Source organism: Corvus brachyrhynchos, unplaced genomic scaffold (assembly GCF_000691975.1).
Source record: "Corvus brachyrhynchos isolate BGI_N302 unplaced genomic scaffold, ASM69197v1 scaffold162, whole genome shotgun sequence".
NCBI classification, from domain to species: Eukaryota; Metazoa; Chordata; class Aves; order Passeriformes; family Corvidae; genus Corvus; species Corvus brachyrhynchos.
Genome location: NW_008236696.1, coordinates 5,442,697 through 5,464,271, shown reverse-complemented (window position 1 = coordinate 5,464,271; position 21,575 = coordinate 5,442,697). Strand labels below are relative to the sequence as shown.

The 21,575-nt window shown below is 40.7% G+C and overlaps 2 protein-coding genes across 5 annotated transcripts in view; both read right to left on the bottom strand.

Annotated features, from left to right (window-relative positions):
• Window positions 1-1,680: 1,680 nt before the first annotated feature.
• Window positions 1,681-13,046, bottom strand: LOC103625135 (cytochrome P450 2J6). Of its 2 annotated transcripts, XM_008644537.2 has the most exons (9): window positions 12,729-13,046; window positions 11,226-11,388; window positions 9,368-9,517; window positions 8,133-8,293; window positions 6,000-6,176; window positions 4,365-4,506; window positions 3,982-4,169; window positions 3,421-3,562; window positions 1,681-2,343 (listed from the first exon to the last, which is right to left on the bottom strand). In XM_008644537.2, exons 1-9 carry the CDS (start codon window positions 12,897-12,899, stop codon window positions 2,165-2,167), a joined length of 1,473 nt encoding a protein of 490 aa, XP_008642759.1. In that variant the 5' UTR covers window positions 12,900-13,046; the 3' UTR covers window positions 1,681-2,164. The 2 variants fall into 2 exon arrangements, with proteins under 2 accessions (XP_008642759.1, XP_017582493.1); XM_017727004.1 differs by lacking the exon at window positions 6,000-6,176 and having other exon boundaries at window positions 12,729-13,032.
• LOC103625134 (cytochrome P450 2J2) overlaps window positions 1,681-21,575 on the bottom strand; it is a 36,462-nt gene continuing 16,567 nt past the window's right edge. The window contains exon 10 of one of the 3 annotated variants that reach the window (XM_008644536.2): window positions 1,681-2,164. Coding sequence is in view for 2 of the 3 variants with exons in the window: in XM_017727002.1 (XP_017582491.1) it covers window positions 19,607-19,729 (123 nt within the window). In the remaining variant the exon portion in view is untranslated. The other 2 variants (XM_017727002.1, XM_017727003.1) reach the window with 2 other exon arrangements.

Below are 21,575 nucleotides of genomic sequence, written 5' to 3'. Positions count from 1 at the left end.
AGGATTTTTTTCTTTTCTTTTTTCTTTTTTTCTTCCTCCCAGGGAATTTTTCTCCTATTTCTTGCCTAGTTAGAGATGAAGTCATCACTTGTAAGGGTTTGATAAAAGCTACAAATGGCACTACAAAGTCTCTCCAAAGTCAAGCACAGAGGACCAATATCCTGTGACAGCCAAGGCAAGAATGATTTGTTTTTAAAATTCATAGACAACAGACATCAGATCAGAGGTAACCTGCAGTTGTACCAAATATTGATAGGATTTAAATGGAAGGTTTTTTCAAACAAACAAACAAACAAAAAACCCAAAAAACAAAAAACCAAACAAATAAACCCTCCCAAAAACCAAAACCAAAACAAACAAGGGTGGAGGAGAAGCACAGAAAAAGCTGGAAAGGAGGCTGAGCAGGAGTGTGTAGGCCCTGGAACATTCTTTGATATGCTGTGTGAAGTAACAGGCTGGATTATTTATTACAGCTATTGCTTTGTGAAAGCCCTTGCTGCCCTAATTTCCCTTCTAGCCCTGCAAGCCTGCCAGTGCTGGGTTGTGCTGGAGCAGAGCACTGCCAGCACTACAAGGCTTGCTAGGATCTGGTCAGTTCTCACTTTTCTGTAGTTACATTCTCCTCCATTTTAAATTCAGGAAGTTCAGATGCACCACCATGATTTAATTATAAATACTTTATATTCCAACATAAAAGTGCTTTTGGTCCTCAATACAAATTTGATGCTAAGTTTACAGTAGAGTTCACAGGCAGCTCTACTCAACTCCAACATTTGAATCCTTTTCAAAAGTGATTTGCATACAAGAATTCTCTAGCACTTCACCTTAACAGAGTTACAGCTAAGCTTGGCTGTCACCTCCAGCTGTGTGCTCAAACAGTCTCTTCTCAAATTGAATCAGTGCCAATGAGCAGCACTGTAACAGTTATTTTAGAATTCCTGCATTACATTGTCATTTATGTCTTTTCTTACACTAAGTCACCTCTAGTGTGCCCTCCATCGTTACTGTGCTCTTCTTTCCATAATCTGGAGCCTTAAAGAACAAGTAAATGAGATTTTACAAGCTTCCTCCTGAAAACACACTGGTGACTGTTTTCAGCTCCGCATGAATTCCTCTACTAATACTTGTACAGAAAAAAAAAGAAGAGAGAAGCTTGATGTCATCATATCAAGCTGAATTCTGAAATAGAGTTTATATGGATAAAGGGAAGGTGGGTGCAGGAACTGAAAGAGGGCGAGGGAGATCTGAAAGAAATTGAATGGAGACCAGGAAGTGTGGTATGGGTTGTAATGAAAAAAGTAAAGGGCACAGAGAAAATGGAGCATATGTGAGTGTTCAGGTAGCCCCTAGAGGCTGCATTCCAAAGCCTCTACATTCCTCTGTCATGGAGTTAGCAGTGAAACTCACCGGCAAAGTGACTCTCTCATCTCACATTCAACGCCTCATCCAAGCAGAACTGATAATGGGTGTGATTCTACATCATTAAAAATAAAAAAAACATTAAAAAACTAACTAACACATTGATAGTAAACACCAAATTTAAGTTTCTTTCTTCAACTTTAGAATGACTTTTTACCAAGTATGTGGGAGATACTTAACATCAAATTCACATGTGAAGGCACATGCATTCTAATGTGTTTCCTGGGATTTGGGTGTTGGTTTGGCTGTTTGGTTTTTTTCCAACTTGTTGACAAATTCAAGTGGCTAAATTCAGGACAATAAAACCAAAACAGAGCTTTAAAACTGTGCTTTCCAAAGTCAAATTACTTGAGGTCATCAGGCCATTCACAGAAATGGCACCTACTCAGCTCTTGCTGAGATACTCTGTTGAATTTTCCTGAGGTTTGCTCAGGACTGTGCATGAGGATGATTCTGCTTGGCTAGGACAAGGGGACACAGCGTGGCTTCAGCTGGGAACCACAGCATCCGGCTTCAACTGCTCTCAGAGAGGAGAATATGGTCCAGATCCCTGCGAGAACATCTGTGACTTTTACGAAGACCAGACCAAAAAAAAATATTGCTAGTCTGGATCTTGGCTTGCATCCACTTTCTGAAGAGCTCTGGGATAGACTAATATCAATAGCCAGAAGGAGGTTTATACACTTGAGAGGAAATTCCTGGAGGTAAAGGTAGCTGTCTCATGCTGGCCTGTGACTGCTGCAGCCTAGCGTGGAATGGCACAAACCCTGTAGGGGTGGGGCTGCAGTGTGCCCCCCAGAAGGGGCTCAGTGCTGATCTTGCTCACGCCCTCGGGGAGCCGGAAGGTGAACGCCCGCAGCAGGCTGGCAAAGAAAATGAAGAGCTCGGTCCTTGCTAAGTGCTCCCCCAAACACACCCGGTGCCCTGCAGAGGGAAGAGGGGAAGGACAGTGAGTATTTAGGAATTTTCCAGTTTTATAATCACTTAGTTCATGCCTGTTATAAGCAGAGGTGCCTTTTGCTTTGTTTTGTTCAAGGACAGGATCATGAAAGCCACAGAACTAAAACTATGTGAATTCCTTCTCAAAAACATCCCATCCAATGTCCTAGGTTAGGAGACACAAAATGAAGATTTCAGTGAAAATCCATGAGGTGACAACGTAATTTCTTTCTTGTCCTAACAGAAGATTATTTTGCTTTCACAGAAGATGTTGAACTTCAGGACCACACACAAAAAATCTGCCAGGTGTTTGCGCATACTTTAGTGAGTTAGCATCAGCAGAGCAAAATTACTTAGTAATGGCATTTGCAGTTGAACAGAGGCTTGGTCACTTTATGGGCAAAGCATGAGGCCTACTGTTAATTTCCCAGGATTCCCATTCCTTGGCTCCAATGGTATGAGCAGAAAAGGTGAGTATTACATTCACATTTCCAAATAGTAGACAAATACAAGGAAAGAAGAAGCCACTTGAATTAGAAAACCACTTCTGTATGGACATTTAAGTGACTATGAACAAACTAAAAACCATAAGCAGGAACTTTATTTTTTTTGTGTTTTGTTTCCTTGTTTCCTTCTTTTGCAGCTGGGTTTTCAGTTCTGTAAGCAAGAACTGAATCCTTTGTTTATCAATGCCTTCTGCTTTCCTTTCAGCTTGTTTCTTTAAAAGGGATTGCGATTAACTCCAGAACACACAGGACAAATTACTTCTCAGGAAAATACTATGTGTAAAGAACATTACAGACAAAACCTGTGTAGGACTGCAGCATGCAGCCAGCCCAAGAGGTTCGGGGGTTTGAGTGGGATTCCTACCACAGTGTCCTAAGAACAGATTGGGGTCTGACAGCACAGAAGCTTCTCCTTTGGCAGAAACAAGCCAGGAATGTTCTTTAAGAACAGCAAACAGCAGAGATAGAAGATGTTATCTGAAGAAATACCCTAATTTCATACTTCTGTATTCATCTTCTCATCTGTCAGGTCAGTTCAAACTGTCAATGCATTTACCTGCTGAGAATGGTAAGAAAGCTTCTCGAGGTATGAAATTTCCTTCTTTATCCAGAAAATGGCCAGGGTTGAACTGTCGAGGTGTCTCCCACTGCTCAGGGTCATACAGAACAGATGCTATATTTGGTATAACAATGGTGCCCTGCAAAGAAGAAACTGTTGATTCAGTTCCAACTACTAATGCCTGTCACCCATCAGCTTATGCCTGATGGATAAAACTGTTGCTTGTTGGTATTTGGCCAAGTGCCAAGCTGGGCAGGGATGTCTTAACCAGTGCTTTGGCAAACCAGTTTCTCCTCTCAGTCCATCCCCTGCCAAACAGAGCTTGTTGTGATGATGGGCAGGAGCTTGAGCCTTCCCTGGCAGAGGCCTTATCAGCTGTGTGAGCACCTACATGCTAAGTAAAAGACTTCTTTCGTTCCTGGAGCCACAAATAGTAACTCTTCCCCAGGCACCACATTCCTGAGTTTAATGGAGAGTAGTTTATAGATGGAAAACAAGTTACAAAACTGAAATGTCTCTCTGCTGAAGAAAGAACAGAAGCTGAAAATGTGTCTGTACCTTTCTGACAGGGAATCCCAGCAGTGTTGTGTTCCTCACACACACCCTGGGCACGCCAACAAAGACAATGTTGCTGAAGCGCTGGATCTCATGAACCACAGCATTTGTGTAGGGCAGTTTTCTCCGATCCTCGTAGCAAATTAACTGGGAAGGACCCAGAACAGCATCCAGCTCCTTCTGCACTTTCTCTGTGGAGAAATATTCACCACTTCAGAGGAGAAAAATGTGCAAAATACTTTAACAAATCACTTTTCTTAGAGCAACAGAAAAATGTATTATTCCAGCATAGTACATTAGGTTTATACCCTGTGATTTAATATTATTTTATGCCTGAGTTTAGTATAGGATAATAAAAATATACAGGAAAACCCCACTACTCTCACCTTGGATGTCTGGGTTCACCACCATATAGAGCAGTCCCCAGTACAGTGTAGTGCTTGAGGTCTCTGATCCACCAAGGAAAAGATCATTTATGACATACACCAAATTCTCTTCATCATACTTGGGCTTGGCCCCCTCTTTAGACTGTAGATGGTGATAAAAAGTTGAAGTTAAAGCATAAAAATTATGCCGTCCTGTATGCCCTCTGTATGAGTCCTGTGAAACTTCCACAGCTGGCATGTGCACAAAGAATAGTCAAAATCACACTTTTTGATGAGTACTAAGAGTTCAGCAGTTTCCCAAATAGGCACAGTAAATCTGCATTGCTGTCTTTCATGAGATGGATTATTCTTTCATTAAGAAAAGGCAATTCTATGCCTGATGACTTAATCACAAAAGCTTCGAAGCACACTACAAGTTTGCAGTTAGCCTAGAGTTTACTTACATGCAAGTGCCCTACACTCTGTCACTCCTTGGCCTTGGTATCTAATGGTGCTAGCAAATACAAAAGGAAAACATATCTGAATAAAAGGATTTCAACAGAACATTTTGAGAGTAATTTCTTTTCTCAGTTCAGGATAAATGTGAACTGATGGGAGAGATGTGTACCCAAGTATTTCCTTCTGAATAATAAGGGAACAACTAGAGAAAATACATTAGGCAAAAAAATTTTCAAACAAACAGATGGCAATAAATTGCACCCCTGACACCAGAGAAAGCTGCATCTTTGCCCTCTAAAATGCTTATTTTAGTAAATCTTGTCATACTCACTCAGATATTAAGTGTAAGATGATGTATCAGCTCCTTTCAGAGCCCATGAGCCAACACTGTGAGGACACAGCAGCCTGACTAGCTGAAAGTTTATGACCAGAGGTAGAAGCTACGTAAACTTCATCCACCCTAGGAAAGAGATGCTTCTTTTACCTCCTGAAAAGTTTGAAGCAGAAACCCTAGTGGTCTTAGCAGAGCCTCCCTGGCTCAGAGTCAGTTCCTACTATGGAAAAAATAGCCTGGGCAAGGAAGAAGATTAATGCTGATTATGGCATTGTTTGTGAAATTGTTTTCTAGGCTGTCCAATTTGAATATAGGCGCCAAACCAGCCATGCCCTAAAGAGTGGGGAAATTAGAGGTAACATGGAGGTAATGATTCCCTGCCAAGGAAGGAACCAGACAGCTATGTGGCACAAGGACAGCCAGTGTTGGAGCACACACTGGATCCTGAAGAAGCATGCCTGCTATTTCAGGGCAGTGACTTGTGCATGTGTATTTAATCCCACTGTAAACACGGGCCTTGCTGTAGAAGATGAGGTGGTCTACCAAACTTATGCAACCTACAGGAATAAACTGTCTCATATTTATTACAGGATTGAAGTATACTCATGGATATCTATGGAAAGCAGATGAGAACTCATGGGTTCACCCCCTATCATACTTCATGGCAATTCATTCATGTAACTAAAATACAAAACTGGATGCCTTTCTGAGAGACCTGGGTTATTAAGTCCCAAAATATTGTATTCATGTTAAGAAGCTTATGAAATGCAAGAAACTATGGTGGAAGGGTCACACTGGGTGATTTAGTGGTCTGTTTGGCCTTATACTTCATAACAGCATGATCAGCCAGAACAAACACTTACTTTCTCAATCTCAGCCAGGTAAAAGTCAATGAAATCCTGTGGTTCAGCTGGTATCCCTCTCTCTACATGTCTTCTGATCTCCTTCCTTGCAAAAGAACTCAGGACATCATAGCAAGCCAACACCTTCTTATGAGGCCCAGGGAGGCGACACAGCAGCCAGGGCAGGATTTCGTACATCTGCAGGAGTGACACACAAGGGGTACCCTGAGTTCTCTGTCACTGACAAAGCTGCTTTTAGACACACCAAAAGGCTGAATTGTCCTGCCCAGAAATGCTGATAGTGGAATAAACAAATTAGCATTGCTTTGAGCAGATTTTTGCCATCATGTGGGAAAGCTTTAATAGGAATTTGACACAATTCCAGGAGTCGAGGCAGTTCTGACAACACTCTGCTCATGCCTCTAAGTTTACTTGACTAATGAAGATCACTATTTGACTTCACTCCTGCACAGTTGGAGACCCCAGCTCCCACACACTCAAAATGTAAGGACATCCTTTCTGGATACCATGGGGCTACTAAAATTAATAGGTCTGCAGCCTCTAGTAACTGCTGGAATTTTTGGAGTTCACGAAAGAAATTATGGTCTGGGTATCACTCTAGGATAAGGGCTAATTTAATTTTCGTAGTCAGAGTCCTCATGACTGCTAAGAAGCAATAATTGTTCTTATGGTTAAAAGTATTACATCCTCAGACTGCTGAGTGTATTTACACACACATTTGTCAGCTCAAAATACTGTTCTCTATCTTGGATAGTTCTGTCTGTGTAGCATCTGCCAGTCCACCCTGCCCAGCAAAGAGCAGTTCTATCTCCTCTCCTTGTTCTTTCCGACCTAGCAAGCAAAGTCTCTCTAATTTTAAGTTTGTAGGTCACTCCATTACCACTTCTCCACCTTTGTTTCCCTTCAGAATCACAACAAAAGATGTCCAAGACCCTAGAATGTGTCTTACAGATTATTAGACTTCAGAACCTACTGTAACACTTCATTGGATCTAAAAGGAAAATAGTGCTGGAAATACCCTAAGATTCTGTTTGCTTTTTTCATCCTGTTAGCTGTTAGTTTACACCAATCCCTTTCCTCTTAACCTTTGCACTGAAATGTTCTAAACTCATAGTAAGTGAGCTTAGAACCATTAATCCTATTAATTAATCTAATTAATTCCTATAATGTTTCATAATTTCATTTTGTACTATTGCAATTTGTTCCATTCTCGTAACTCCAATCCACAGTGCTTACAAGCTCTTGCAGTAGGATATCCTGAACCTCCTCTGTATGTTAAGGTCTCCTGGTTTTGATCATCCACAAATTTAAACTACTTTTGTATTTTTAACTATGGAAAAGTTGTATAGTGTTAGTTTCATATAAAAGATTTGTTGAATAGCTTTACATCAGCATTTTAGTTTGCCTTCTCCTGTAAAACTCAAATGCCAATTAAATTTGCTGTGCCATCCACATTCCCCATTACACACAGCCTGTCCCTCTTTAAGGGTCTAAACCACAAAGTCTAATTCATGAGGAATACTTCAAGTGCACTTCAAGATGCTTCAAGTGCAAAGTTGGTCTTTATGGTGTTTTGTGGGAAGGAGCTCCTAAAAAATCTCTGACAGAATTTGAATTGTGAGACTGTCAGAGAATGTATATATTGTTTTTGCAATGTGTGAATGGTGAGCTATAATGAAGTAAGGGAAAGATTCATAGTGAATATTTTATCATTTGTGAGGTAGGGAAAAAAAAGAAAATTTCCAGCATATGATTCACAGAGTGATAAGAAGCAGAAGAGTGAACTCAATGATATCCATTTTTGGAGGAGAGAAGTAAATAGAAGTGGGAGGAGCGGCACTGCAGAATTCAAATGTATTACCAACTCCAGTCTCAAATTAAATTTAGAGGTTTCTGTTAATAGTCTCAGAAATACCAAAGGATTTAAGGCCCCTAAGCTTGCAAAAAACCCAAGAGAGTTCTTAAAAATGGTTTCAAAACCAAGGAGGCAGTAATAAGGTCCCTCCCCAAGGACACTTCTTAGCTCCTAGCCTGCATTTGCCTGTTGCTCTGACTTTATTGAAGACCCATTTTTGAATCTGCTCTTTTACTTTCTACCTATTTCAGAAAAAAAACAGAATATGATTTACTCACCTGATGAACAAAGCTGCCTGCAAACCTGAATATTTGCTCTGTAGCACGGATCAGTTCATGGAAGGTTTTGTCCTCATCAGAGAAGTGATATCCAAAAACCACAGCACAAATTACATTTGAAATAGAATGGAAAAGAGGGAAAGAAGGATCCACAGGTCTTCCTGCAAACACAGTAACTTGAATTCACTCTCAGTGTTTTTTTTCATGTGATCCTTAAACAGATAAGACTAAATAATAGAAAAGATTACATAAAATGTTCTCTTTATCCATCTGGGGTGTGAATGAGGACAGAGCTGTGGCACTAATATGAATTATGAAATTAAAACATAGTCATAGAACAGAGGACACTGTTAAACTGTTTCCTCGTAGCTCTAAAGCAATCTCACAGCCCTTGCTGTGCAATAATGTTGTACAGCTAAGATCTGTTCTAGATCTGATCACATCAAATCTGCTGTCCTCAACTGTGAGGAGGAAGACAAGTGAGATTTGAGAAGGAAGTAATGCCACTGGAGATGAACTAAGGGAAGTCAGTGACAGACATGTTCAAAAATGTAAAATACTAATTACAAGGAAAGCCTGAAGGAATGTGGGATGGTTTAAGAAGAAGAATAGATGGACAGGAACTGCAAAGTAAATAGAATGAAACTATAATGGTCTCAGCTGTGAGCAGTAGATCGTATCTCTGTCTGATGATTTTTTCTAAAGTTATGAGACAGATATCCATAAAAAGTGATTTGGATAGAAATGATCCTGTCTTGGACTCTCAGATTAACCTGATAATCCACTGAAGTTCCCTCCCACTTCCCACTTTCTTTGTTTCTCTTGTCAATAGTTACTTAGTCAGAGACACTGAAATATCCAGGGCACCCAATGTCATTGAAATTTAAGGGAATTACTAAACTCTGCAATACTCTTCAGTTCCCATGGCAGGCAGCCTGAGAATGGTTTGGCTGTGCAGTGCAGCAGCATCATGTCATTGTACAATATATCACAGACAAATTATCAGCCTGTGGAGGTGGAATATCAGAAGTTCCCAGCTTCACTAGACGTATGAAGAGCTATATAAGAAAGAAATACTTGTGATTCTATGCTCTATCTGCTCTTGTGCTTTGGTAAGTTTGTATACGCCACCAGGGATCTACCCTGACCCTAGAAAAGGTAGGTAAGTTTGCATACTGAAGATATGGATCCATATCCAGACTGAAAAGTGCCTGATTTCTTAGCAGTTAAGATACCTTTTAGGTTCACAAAAAGCTCCACCAAGTGAGAGGCCTCCTCTTGCACTCGATGCTCCAGGCCTTTTTTCCCCATTCCCAAATTGCGTAGAGTCATTATTCCAAAGCGTCTCTGCTGCTTCCAGGAGCGACCACTTGCCAGGATAATACCTGAGGGTGTTCCTTGGCATGTTACTATTTGCCACAGACATGAACAATTCATTTAAATATACATTATAAAATACATGGAGTAAATCAGGGAACACACTGTGATACAAGTATCTTTAGGTGAAATTATTGGTAACCAAAAATCATAGCCAAACATACCCCAACTATAACTTGACCACATATTCTTAATGTTGAATGTAGTTAATCATTGAATAGAGCAGTCTAAGGATTTTCTGACTGCTCTATTTCTTCATGTCTTAAAAAACCCCGAAACACCTTGAGATGCCTTTTTAGGAGATCTGCTTTCACCGTACTCAAGTGAGATCACACTCAGGACAGGAATAACTGGATGAATTTCCACAGAGTACAGGGCAGGGTATGTTTGTGGAGATATAGATCAATTAATGTGATGGTTATAGGTTGAGGTGATGAAGGTGAAAGATAAGTGACATTTGGGCTCTGTTTCTACCCTGGAAGAGACAACGCTCCATTAATTGTTAGATAGCATTCCTGGTCACCTAAGAGCCCTGAACTGCTGCTGTGAAGGTGAGGTTTCACCCAGCTTTAAACAATCTGTATCTGCTTTGGTCTAGCAAATGCAGGGGCAGGGAAAAAAGACTGCAAACTGGTGGAATACTCCAAGAAGAAGTGGGTTTTCCTGTGTTGGAGGCACTCTCACAATCAAATGTTTGGGAGTGTCTGCAAGTAAGGCAGTGTGAATACTGAAGGAGGGTTTTATAGGTCTCTTGCTCATGATGGAAAGTGTTTGGCAACCATAACGTATACGGTTGTTGGAACCCTGGATTCTGAGAGTTTCAGCCTTCAGTGCTGAGAGGCAGTGATCCTCAGAAACACACTGTATTCGATCCAAAACCCTGGGAAAAGTTTCCTAAATTGTGTGATAACACTGAGGTTGTTGCTGTGTAATTAAAAGTTATGTCACTGGGTGAAATATGTAGAAATGTAGAAAATTAGGTTTAGAACATATAGGTTATAATAGGTTACAAGATGGAGGATTTGGGGTGTGGATTTTTGTCTTCTTCTTTCTCCTTCTTCTTCACAAAGCTGAATGTTCTGTCATTGGTTTAAAAGTTCCGCACTGCAGAACTTGAAAAGTTAGTAATTGGGTTGTAAGTAAAAACATATCTTATAATTGGTTAGTTTAGGCTTTAAAAAGCTTGGAAAAATAAAACTCATGGCCATTTTCCACCTTGCCAACTAGAAAGCACACCCTGTGCAGCTGTATTACTGATAAGATATAATAAACAACTAAGTCTGAACAAGAATACTTGATCTCCTGCGTCTCAATTCAAACTCTGAGTAAAAAGAACTCAAGATGTAAGAAGAAAAAGTAATATAAGGTTACCAAACAAGTGTTGCATTCATGTGATGTACAGCAAAATCATGTGTACCAAAATGGATTAGTCTGTGATGAGGGCAAGATTGCTGAGTTCTGAGCTGGGTTACATACATATATACATCTTGAATACAGCAAAAAAGTCACTTAGAAACAACCTGCAGTGTTTCCCAGGCTGGGGAAAGCTCAGAACAAAAGGCACCACAGCAAACAGTAAAATATTCTCAAGAGCCAATGGAGGACTTGAACAGTATCTGATGGAAGATCATTCTGAATGGGAGGGCAGAGTCTAACAAGGCAGAGTAGTTTTCAAGTCAACATTCTTGTGCACTACTAATGGCAGGAAAATCTCACCTTTTCCTTTGGCCAATGCTCTGAAGAAAGGTGACACCAGCCTCCCAGAAACATCTTCAGGGTGTGTGGTCATACCATCCTTCACTGCTTCAAATCCGTTCAGGATAACCACTGGGACCCACCCAAACCACAGAGTGTACATGTTACCATGAGTTTTTGCCAGCTGTAAGTGGAAAAGGTGCCAGAAAAAGAACAGGTGAATCCCCATATATCCATCTCGAACAGACGCTGCACCTGTTATTCACCAGCCCAGCGGACAGTTTTGTGCTGAAAACATCATCCCCATGAATATAATTGTAGCTAGAAGCAGGAAGAAGCTGCTGTTTTGCTGAGAGCAAGGCTTTCAGCAGCCAATTTTATTTACACCAGGGGGAAGTTATATTCTTTTCAAAGCGCATTCTGCAGTAACTCCGCAGCAAAAGAAAGACAACTTTGTACTTTTATGTTGCATCACATCCAACTCCAACATTTATTTGTAGCTTGTTAATTGAACAGCCACACTCTGCACCACTCTGGGGCTCTGCGCCTCCAGCAAGTCCTTCCTTTGCAAAACAAAATAAGCTCCTTTTGCAGACAAAACCTGCACCATCTGTCTTCTCCAGGAGAGGACATGGACACAGAAATTAGTCAATAGCCATGAAGTGCCAGAGGGCTGCATTTGAGTGCAGGGTTTCCTCACAGTACTGAGGAGAGCACTTACCATTGGACACAGCAGAGGTATCCAAGCAGGGATGGGCATATGGCAGGGGAATTCCAATCATGCATGAAAAAAGCTTTGTACAAGTACAGACTCTGCTCCAGCACACACACAATGATACAAAAGAGAAGGCAGACAGTGGCTAAGGTGCCACAAAAATTACATCCAACTGATCACACCAGACACTTGCTTCTCCTCATATTTCTTTATATTCTGGCTTTCCTCTCCCTGCTAGAGCATCACAGCCTGAGTCTGCTCTGCACTCATTGGCCCGTGTATGTTCTCAGGCATCCACCTGGACTAGAGGTCACCTGCAAGCCATTAGAGGAATTACTGCAGCTGTCACTAAAAACAAGTGGCCAACAGTTTTCAGGAGCTGTAGGAAGATGGGGAGTGAATGCCCTTCCTGTACTACAAGCATATATGCACCCTATTACCCACTTTGTGATCAAATTAGGCAATGCCAGTGAGAATTTTAAAAAGTATCATGTAGGATAGCAGATACAGCTAGCATTATAGTGGATACAGCATCACACTTAGCAGTGCAGAAGCATCTTTTAGATTATTGGTGTTCTCCAGCTTTAATAAAAAATCATAAACCCTGTCCCCAAGTTTACTTGATTCATTAAGTTTCTCATGAAGGTGACCTATTCCTCATAAGAAGGTGACCCAAATGTAGGAATCAAACTGATCTTTATATGTCAGCACCTTGTCTGTAACTTTTACAGACTTAAAACCTTCAGTTAATCACACTTTTTTCACTCATGGCTAAAAACAACCAATTAAGAGCATCTTAAAAGAAATACCTCCATCAGAAGATCCCGATGAAACTGAAAGTTCAAGTGCACCAAGTTTCCAAGCAATGGGAGAGGAGTTGGTCCAGGAGGGAATTGCTTGCAAGCTTTTCGCAACCTGAAAAACTCAACAATCAATAAAAAAATGATCAGGCCTATAAGACTTTGAGTTATTGTTAGCATTTCTGAGCTGATTTATCAGCTGATTTATAGCTGTCTCTATCAAAAAAGAGGTACTGGAGCTGGGAAAAAGTAATCTTGCTTCTTGTTCCACCAGTTTTGTCTGCAAACGGAGTTCTACAAAGTCTCAGTTCCTTTCCCGCCCTCTGTCCCTCCCTCTTCATCAACGCCTGCCCTTTTCCTTTGCCATACTGAGATGTAGCAAACTGATCCCTGATCAAAAGCACATCTCTGCTTACTGCAAGCCTCAGTATGGAAACGTGGAATCACTTGTACTCAAGGTATTTTTCCTGAAGCTTGTATCAGGGAACTGCTGGTGTCTATTGGGAGATCTGGATTGGAGTGACATCACATGAGAGCCCTTGCTGACGACTGGACATGAGATGAGTGAAACTCAGTTTCATCTGCCTTGGGAACTTTTAAAACATACATAGTGATTCATCTCAGAATCACCGAATTCAGATTATGAGTGTTACATATAGGTTAGACTACATAGTTACATAGAATATAGTTACAATAGTATAGAGTGTATATTTACAATAGGTTAGATTGGATATATAGTATGCACTTACAACAGGTCAGATTTTCCAGGTGTTTCAGTCACAAGCATTATTTAAATGTGGTTGTAAATTCAAACTTGCCTGCCAATACACACAGTTCATACAGGCAAAAATAAGTGTAGTTACAGACTAAAGATGCAATTGGAAAATGAGATTGCTACATGTGATTTCTGAAAAATTGGCCTTGAGTGTTCAGTCGAACTTTTTTTTTCTCCAGTAAATGGAAAAATAAGCATTTCACCAAGTGAGCACTAATGACGCAGTGCTTAAAAACTCACATTAAAACTAAATAATTTTTTTAAATCAGAACATTTAAATTTTTATATTCAAAAATAAATTAAATATGAATTTCCAATTCTTTATGTACTTTTTTTTTAATGTAACCTAATTGAAAGCTTCGTGTACTTTGGTTTATTTTCTACTTTTTTTAGTCAGTTACAGAATGCTGGCTATTATTACCAGCTCTCAATAAGTTTACAGGACACATCAAAAATCTGATAATGAGGGGATTCACAGAGAGTTTGAACCACAGACAGGGGGAAAGTACTGTGTGCCAGTTACCAGAGGATACAATCTTGCATAGCAAAGAGAAGGTTTCTTCACTAAAAATGAGTATGAGTCTGAACAAGAAACTGCTGTGCCCTCCAGTGCTGACATAAATGTGGTATTTTGTAAACTTGGCAGCATGAAGAAAGTAATGTGACTCAGTGATAGCAATCCATCTCCTTCAGCTGGCCAAGCTTTGCAGCTGTTGTGGGTACACACATGCCTGTGTGATACAGTGAAGGCAACATGGGCAAGTATCTTTTGTCATCTTATCTGTTCATATTATGGGCAACATGGTGGGAATTAGGCTGAGGTGGGCGTCATGGCTTTGCTAAAAACAGTGCAAATCAGGCACCATTGCCCATTAAGAGGATGAAATTAGCAAAACATAAAATCAGAACAAGTTGTTTCTTCAAACCAAAATATCAGTTTCAAATTTTGAAAAGTTTTGAAAAACAGGAAGAAAGATAGTTCTGTGTACAGACAACTGGAGCCAGAAGAAATTACACAAATTTTATGAATAGACTAAATGCAACCATGTTCATCTCTTCTCTGTTTAGTTCAGATTCCATTGCTTAATTTTAGATGTTTCATACTGGTGTTGTATTAGTATTTTGATATCAGTAAATGAATTCACTTCTTTCAGAACACGGGTCAGGTCTAAGTGGAGTCAAATCACCACTGTCAGAAGCAGGATGAAGCCAAATGAGCCAGCCAGCAATTTATCCTGCTAGATGTTCCCGTTACCTTTTCTTTTCAAGTGATTTTAAACTTCCCCATCTGAAACCAGGTGCATGAATAGCTACTTCCACCAGTGCCTGATGTCACTGGATGAGCGGTACTGGAAACAAAACCAGGGGTTTGTATTGACATGGACCTGTTCCTCTGTGATGCTTCCTCTTCTAGACAGACTATCAGCAATATTTGTTGGGTTTGTATTTTTGGCAGAAAACTCAGCTTTCCTAAAAGATGGTAACCCAAGAAAAGGGCAGTCCAAAGAAGTGGACACAGAGGCAAAACCAGCAAGTTTTAATGAGAGTTATCAGGAAGCCAAAGTTATGATTTTTAGTGGACTTAAAAGCACAGTGTGAATAAATTCTCAGGAAGATTAGTACAATGCTTGCAAAAGTAAAGCTGTGCAGGTAATGTGTCAGTCAAACAAGCATGGTCCTGAAACATTGAGCAAGCAAAGGTTTCATTTCAGCTCTGGGACATCGATATTTCAATACAAAGAATAAACTGTAACACATTTGGCAAGAGGGAATGTCAGATAGGAATTAGGATCTCTGAAGCACAGGAACTGTTCATACACTGGGCACAAAGAAGCAGCCAATTGCCTTGAGTGACGCTTCAAATAAATAATATTTAGAAGTGGAAATTGCACAATACATTGCTACGCTTTTTAAATCCTCACCCACAATTGTCTTCAGAAACTTATAAAATTCACAAGGTGGAATGAGTCTAAAACCTGGGACTGTTGAATCTGCAATTCAGGTGGCACAAAGAGTGAGAATAAACGATATAATCAATGTTAATATCCAAAATAAAAATGAGAAAAGCAACACAAATGGGACTGGCACCTCTGATCCTAATTGCTGCAAGACCTTTTGTCACAGAGAGTTTGCCTAAGAGAAGGCTAACTTGATGTTCTCTGGGTAGATTACTGGGAACTGCATGATACCTCTGTGTAAGGAATAGCTGGATGAGTTTTTCATAATGCTGGAAGATGCAAAGCACCTGAGATCATCTCCATAATTTCTGCATAATAATCTTGAGGATGCAAACAAAATCCCTCAGAGGGTCAGGAAAATCAACAGGAAAAAACAGTAAAAAGATGTTAGGGGATACATTTTCAAGTCTGATATAAAGAACTGGTTTCTGTTTTCGCAAAAAGAAGTTGAAATCAATATTTTGAATAGAATCCTTTTTGTAGGGCAACAGCACTGTCTTAGTGCTGCTAGTGAGTAAGGGAGGCTGTACAGGCTTGTGGGGTAAAAATAGAAGCTCAAAGTCCACAAATATCATCTTTTCAGAAACATCTGAGAGAAGAACCAGCAAAAATATGGCAAAAAACTGTAAAATGCAATGTTGAAGTTATAAACTGGAGCAGTTTATCATCTCAATCTCTATCAGTGGTTTCCTCACAGCACGACTAATGACTGCCAAGAAAAGGAAAAGCACAATGACAGGACAGTGATGGCAGAGCATTTTAAAGTCAAGCTGAATAAACAAACTCTGTGAGAGACTCCCACGAAGTCAGACAGAAATTAAGCACCCAGAAGTGTGTGTCATAACAGTGTGTCACAAAAAATACATCTAGTTTGAAATCCAGGAGAGTTGTAAACAAAGAGCGAATGGATGAGAACATACTGAAAACTAGTACTGAACATAGGTCAGGAATTGGTCAAGGCAAAGTTAAAGTAGCTGGCTGCCCATGTTTTTCACCCCAAGGATATCCCAACAAAGCATTATTTAGTCATTCCACAGTGTTAAAATTTCACAGAATAGAGAAAACAATCTGTGTGATAAAACATAGAAGTTACTTGGGTTTTTTTAATTTGAAAATACTACAGTCTTGGTTGATAAAGCAACAGCATCAAAGTTACATTACTAAAAATGATCTTTGATAACTTTAAACCATTTTAAAAAATCTAAAAATGCTGTTTACAAAGCTTGCAAATTTCATGACTGAGAGAAGAGTGAAACTCAGGAAGCCAGATCACTGACAGTGGTGGCACCCATTGCATCTGCTGCAGTGCAGTCAGATGTAAAGCCACACAACATGAAGCAGTTTGTCCCAAGGGAATTGGGAAGACAGAGAGTTAGATGCAATCTCCTTGAGCTCTGCACTGAGCAGTGCAGAAGTCTTGGCACCAAACCTGCCTCAGCTACAAGCTGGCCAAGGACTCAGAAGTGCCACGGTCAGTCTTGTGGAGTGAAGGAGTAAAAGAGCGTTTGGAGAAAATTTACCTTGGCATGGCTGACCAGGAGATTGTAAGTGTGTTTTGACACATCAGGGACAAACAAACTCTGCAGCAGAACAATGGGTATCCTCCAGGATAAAGATATTGACCTCAAAATAACCTCAAATACAGAGGATGGCTCTGATGATGGTGTTCCACTTCCACTCAGGTCCCAGAAGGCTGAAACAACTTGGTCAATCTGCTTTTGTGTTCAGAATAGACACATTGCAGAGAGAGTCATTCTCAACTGAAGGCATCAGCTCTGGGGATTGACTCAATGTAGTTACATCCTTTCAGCACAAAAAATGCCAATAATATTTGAGATAGATCTTGATTTACTTTGGATTTTTCTTAAGATGGTAAGTGTTCCCGGCAGGGAACACTGCAGATGAATGCTTCTCTCTTGGCATGTTCTTCACCAGATTGGCTGCAGATTGTGAACTTGGCAATTATAAGCATAAGGGGAGAAACAGGGGTTGCAGGTGTTTGTACCAGTGGCTGCAAAGTGCGAAGCAGCTTTTCAAACTGGAGATTTTCCTTGGAGACAAGGAAAGCTGAGAAGGTTGCAATAATGTACAACAGAGAATGAACAAGGTAATAGATAAAGATTGAAATACCAATATGACCCCCACCCTTTGTCATCAAACAATTCATAGGAACAACATGTCAATATCCAGGAGTTTACAATGTCTATTCTATGAAACCAGGGTTAAAAAACATCAAGATACAAGCACTGACCTAGAACTCCGATGTATTTTATACAATACTAAAATAAGCAATGATTTCCCTTCTTTAGTTCCCACTTCAGCAAGTATCTCAGAGTGCTTTATCATTATTAAAAACATTTGAGGTCTGTCAAGGCAAAGATATTTATTTCTACATATGAAGGCAAGAAATTACACAGCACTACTGGATTTTTTATAATTAAAATGTGTAACAGAGCAGACTTTCTAATCAGGCAATTATTGATACTCCTAAATTTACATGGTAGGAATTTAAATGCAAAACATGAAAGGCAGAACCAGCACAACTCAATAATGTATTCTAATTACTACACTCAACTTATAGCAATGCATTATCCCAGATTAATATAAATGGAGCTGTACCAACTCCATTACCTCTCTCCACCTCACACTTCCCATTGTAATCCTTTGCAGCCAGGTATTTTCAACTCTTCAAAGTCTTTAATTAGGGTGTGGCAAAGAGTCAAGCAACAGGAGGCAAAAACCAAGGGAAGACTGAAATAGAAGCAGCCACATGGCCAATATGGAGGGCCAGGATGGCTCATAACCTAGAGGAGGTCACACATCCTCTGGCCAAAATTGTGGCTGGCAGCTCAGTCTTCAATTACACCATCATTTCTCACAGGCTTTTTTCTCAGGCAGAGCTCTTTTCTGTAACATTTTAGATTTGAGAGGTTGATTTAACAACCTAAATAAGCATCCAAAAAATACTTCGGAGAAAGATTTAGGGGACATTTCTGTATTTGATTTTCTATATCTTAAGTAGGAAAAAAACACAAGCAGTAGCACAGAAGGTTAATAACCCTCTATCACACACTCTTCAATCTCCAGCACTGTGGCAGGGGCAGCAGCCCTTTGAAGTATTACACTAATTGCATTAGGCTGCTGACAGAGAACATCTGTTTTATTGAAGTGGCAAAGTGACAATTAGCCATGCATAAAGTGCAGGGGCCAGAAGTCTGATTCATGCCTTTCTTCCCTGCCCAGGGAAGCTTTTTCTTCTCACTTCCAAGGAAGGCTGAATGATGGAGACTTGCACTGCAATAGTGCTAATATGAAGGGAACAGGTGGATTTAGAGTTATACACTGTGTGTGGCAAGAAATTCCCTTCACAATTGAATTTAAAGCTGGGACTGTGCTCTGACAGGCCCTGTCAATCTGGCCTCTCTCAACATCTGCCTCTCTGCTGGTTCTTTGTTGCGTTTCTACCAGTTCCCTGAGGGAGGGAGGGACACATGTAACCAATGCCCCTCTACATTTATCCGAGTCTCCTATGGAAGAAAGCACTTGGACAATGCTGCTCATCACAGCTTTGCCATCCAGAGCCTGCCTCCAGGAAATAACTTCCAGCACCTACGGCAACTGTGCTAGTGTGGCTTTCAAGAAAGACGGCAAACACACTCAGCAGCTTTCAGCATTTGACAATTACTTATGGATCAAAGGGCAAGTTGGGTGGCAGTGACTGCATATTAATTTGTTATACTGTATCTAGGGATTAGCAGTTGTTACTGGCAAAGACAAGGCAGGCCTTTAGACACAAGTTTCACAACTGATTGCACATGAAATAACTACAGTACCTAGACACATCTCCAAAATTAAGCAAGAAAATGTATGAAAAAAATTTCCTAATTTTTATTTATTGATCCAATTATGATATTATTGCTTGTGCAATACATTTGCAATGTCCAGAAAGGTCCTTTTCCCCAAAAAATATTCCATAATTGTTGTGATAAAAGGGATTGAGAAATACCACCTGAGGTCAAAACTATTATTCCTCCTGTACATATTATGCTGCAAGAAATTTTATTCCTTGCACTAGTATTTCTGAGAGAGACCTCTGAGTTTCTCACATAAACCAGGAAAGCCATCTTCTACCACAGAAAACAATCTGTATCCTCTTAAAGATCCATCACTTTTACATATGATCCCTTGTCAGCTTCTCTGCATCCTCTGGTTATATGTGACAGCTGGAGTGGGGATGTCAAACACACATGGGACAGTACGGGGTCACAGTCCTGGACCTGGGGACAGAGGATAAAAGAAGCGCCTCAGAGGCTGCAGAACTCTTGTACAATTGTCAAGAAAGACGTTGAGGTGCTGGAGCATGTCCAGAGAAGGGAAATGGAGCTGGTGAGGTGTCTGTAGCATAAGTCTGATGAGGAACAGTTGAGGGAACTGGGATTATTCAGCCTGAAGAAAAGGAGGGACAGGAGAGACCTTCTCACTCTCTACAACTCCCTGAAAGGACGTTGTAGCCAGGTGGGGATTGGCCTCTTCTCCCAAGTATCAAGTGCAGGACAGGAACAAATGGCCTCAAGTTGTGCCAGGGATGATTTAAATTGGACTTTAGGAAAAATTTCTGCACTCAAAAGGTTGCCAAGCCCTGGCACAGGCTGCCCAGGGAAGTGGTGGAGTCATCATGCCTGGAGGTATTTAAAGGATGTGTAGATTTGGCACTTGTCACATGGTTTACTGGTGGACTTGGCAGTGCTGGGGTAATGGTTGGACTCAATGGTCTAAGAGGTCTTTTCAAACCTAAACAAATCTGTAATTCTATAATTAGGGAAAAGCAGGGAGACATTTTGTGCTGCTCAGATGCAGGAATTACAGGGCTTTCTTTGATCAGAGGATGGCATTGTTCAAGGAGAATCACTTTGGTCAGCTCTGTGTAAAGCATCCTGTCAAACACATCACAAAGATAAAAGGCAATTTTAGTCTTGACTCCCCTACTGTAGAAGCTCAACCTGGATAAAGACCAACAACAAGCTAAAATTGATGGAGAATAGCCATAATTATTTTGTTCAATATTTGTTGGTTTGTTTTCGTTTTGCTTTTTTGGGGGAAGGGGTGGGGGGTGGGATATTTGGTGTTGGTATGGATTTGTTTGTTTGTTTGTTTTAATTATCTCAAAGTTTTCTTTTTTCTCTTGGCAGTACCTAACAGAAAGGAAAGGAGAGAGGCAGGGCAAATGAAATAAATATTCTGCTTCTGAGCCTCATGGACATGATTCTTACGTTTCAAATTGTATAATTACTTCGTTTTTCCAACATCTGGGCCTGGTCAAATGCCACTATCTCACCTAGAGAAAATGAAAGTTAGTGCAAGGCACACACTAATTCATTTGGGAGCTTGCCTGGTGTACTGCATTCCCTCATGTAGGAGAGACTGTGAGTACAGAGAAAATCATGAACATTTTGTCTTGATCAGAGCGCAGAAGAGCACGGTCATGGTGAATAATATCCACGTAATCAAGAAACCGTGCAGACACTGTTCTACCAAAAGGTCCAAGAAATCTATTAAGGACATTGTATTGTAGCATTTGGATCTCATCCTCAACCAGTCCCATGCTGTCGGCAAATGAAGGTGTGATGAACTCCAGCGTCCCCTGGTAATACAGGTGTGTTTAAGGGCAGCAGCTCACAGCCTCTGCTGCCCTCTGCCTGGTGCCTCGGAGCAGCTGAAATATCAACACGGGATCATTTTGTGCTGGGGAGTTCCCGCTTGATCCATGCTGAATTAGCCAGCACGCTTCCTGACAGCTCTTGGTGTTCTGCTTGAGGACAGACAGCTTCCCTAAGCTGCAGCATCAGACCCAACACACATATCAGGACTAGATCCCTACACAGGGGGCTCCCACAGGGCTGTGCCCAGTTCTGCCAGGGCAGGCCAATGCCACAATAGTGTCAGAGAGTGGCAAGCCTGGAGTCCCATGTACCTCTGCCTGCAGGTCCCATCATGGCCTGCATTTCTCTAGGATATAGGTTGCTGTCCGTGAGTGCTGAAGCTACTGATACCCTCAATATTAGGGGTGGGTGGTGACATTTGTCCCTTCCCAAAACTACCCACGAGTAGGCTAAGGGAAGCTGC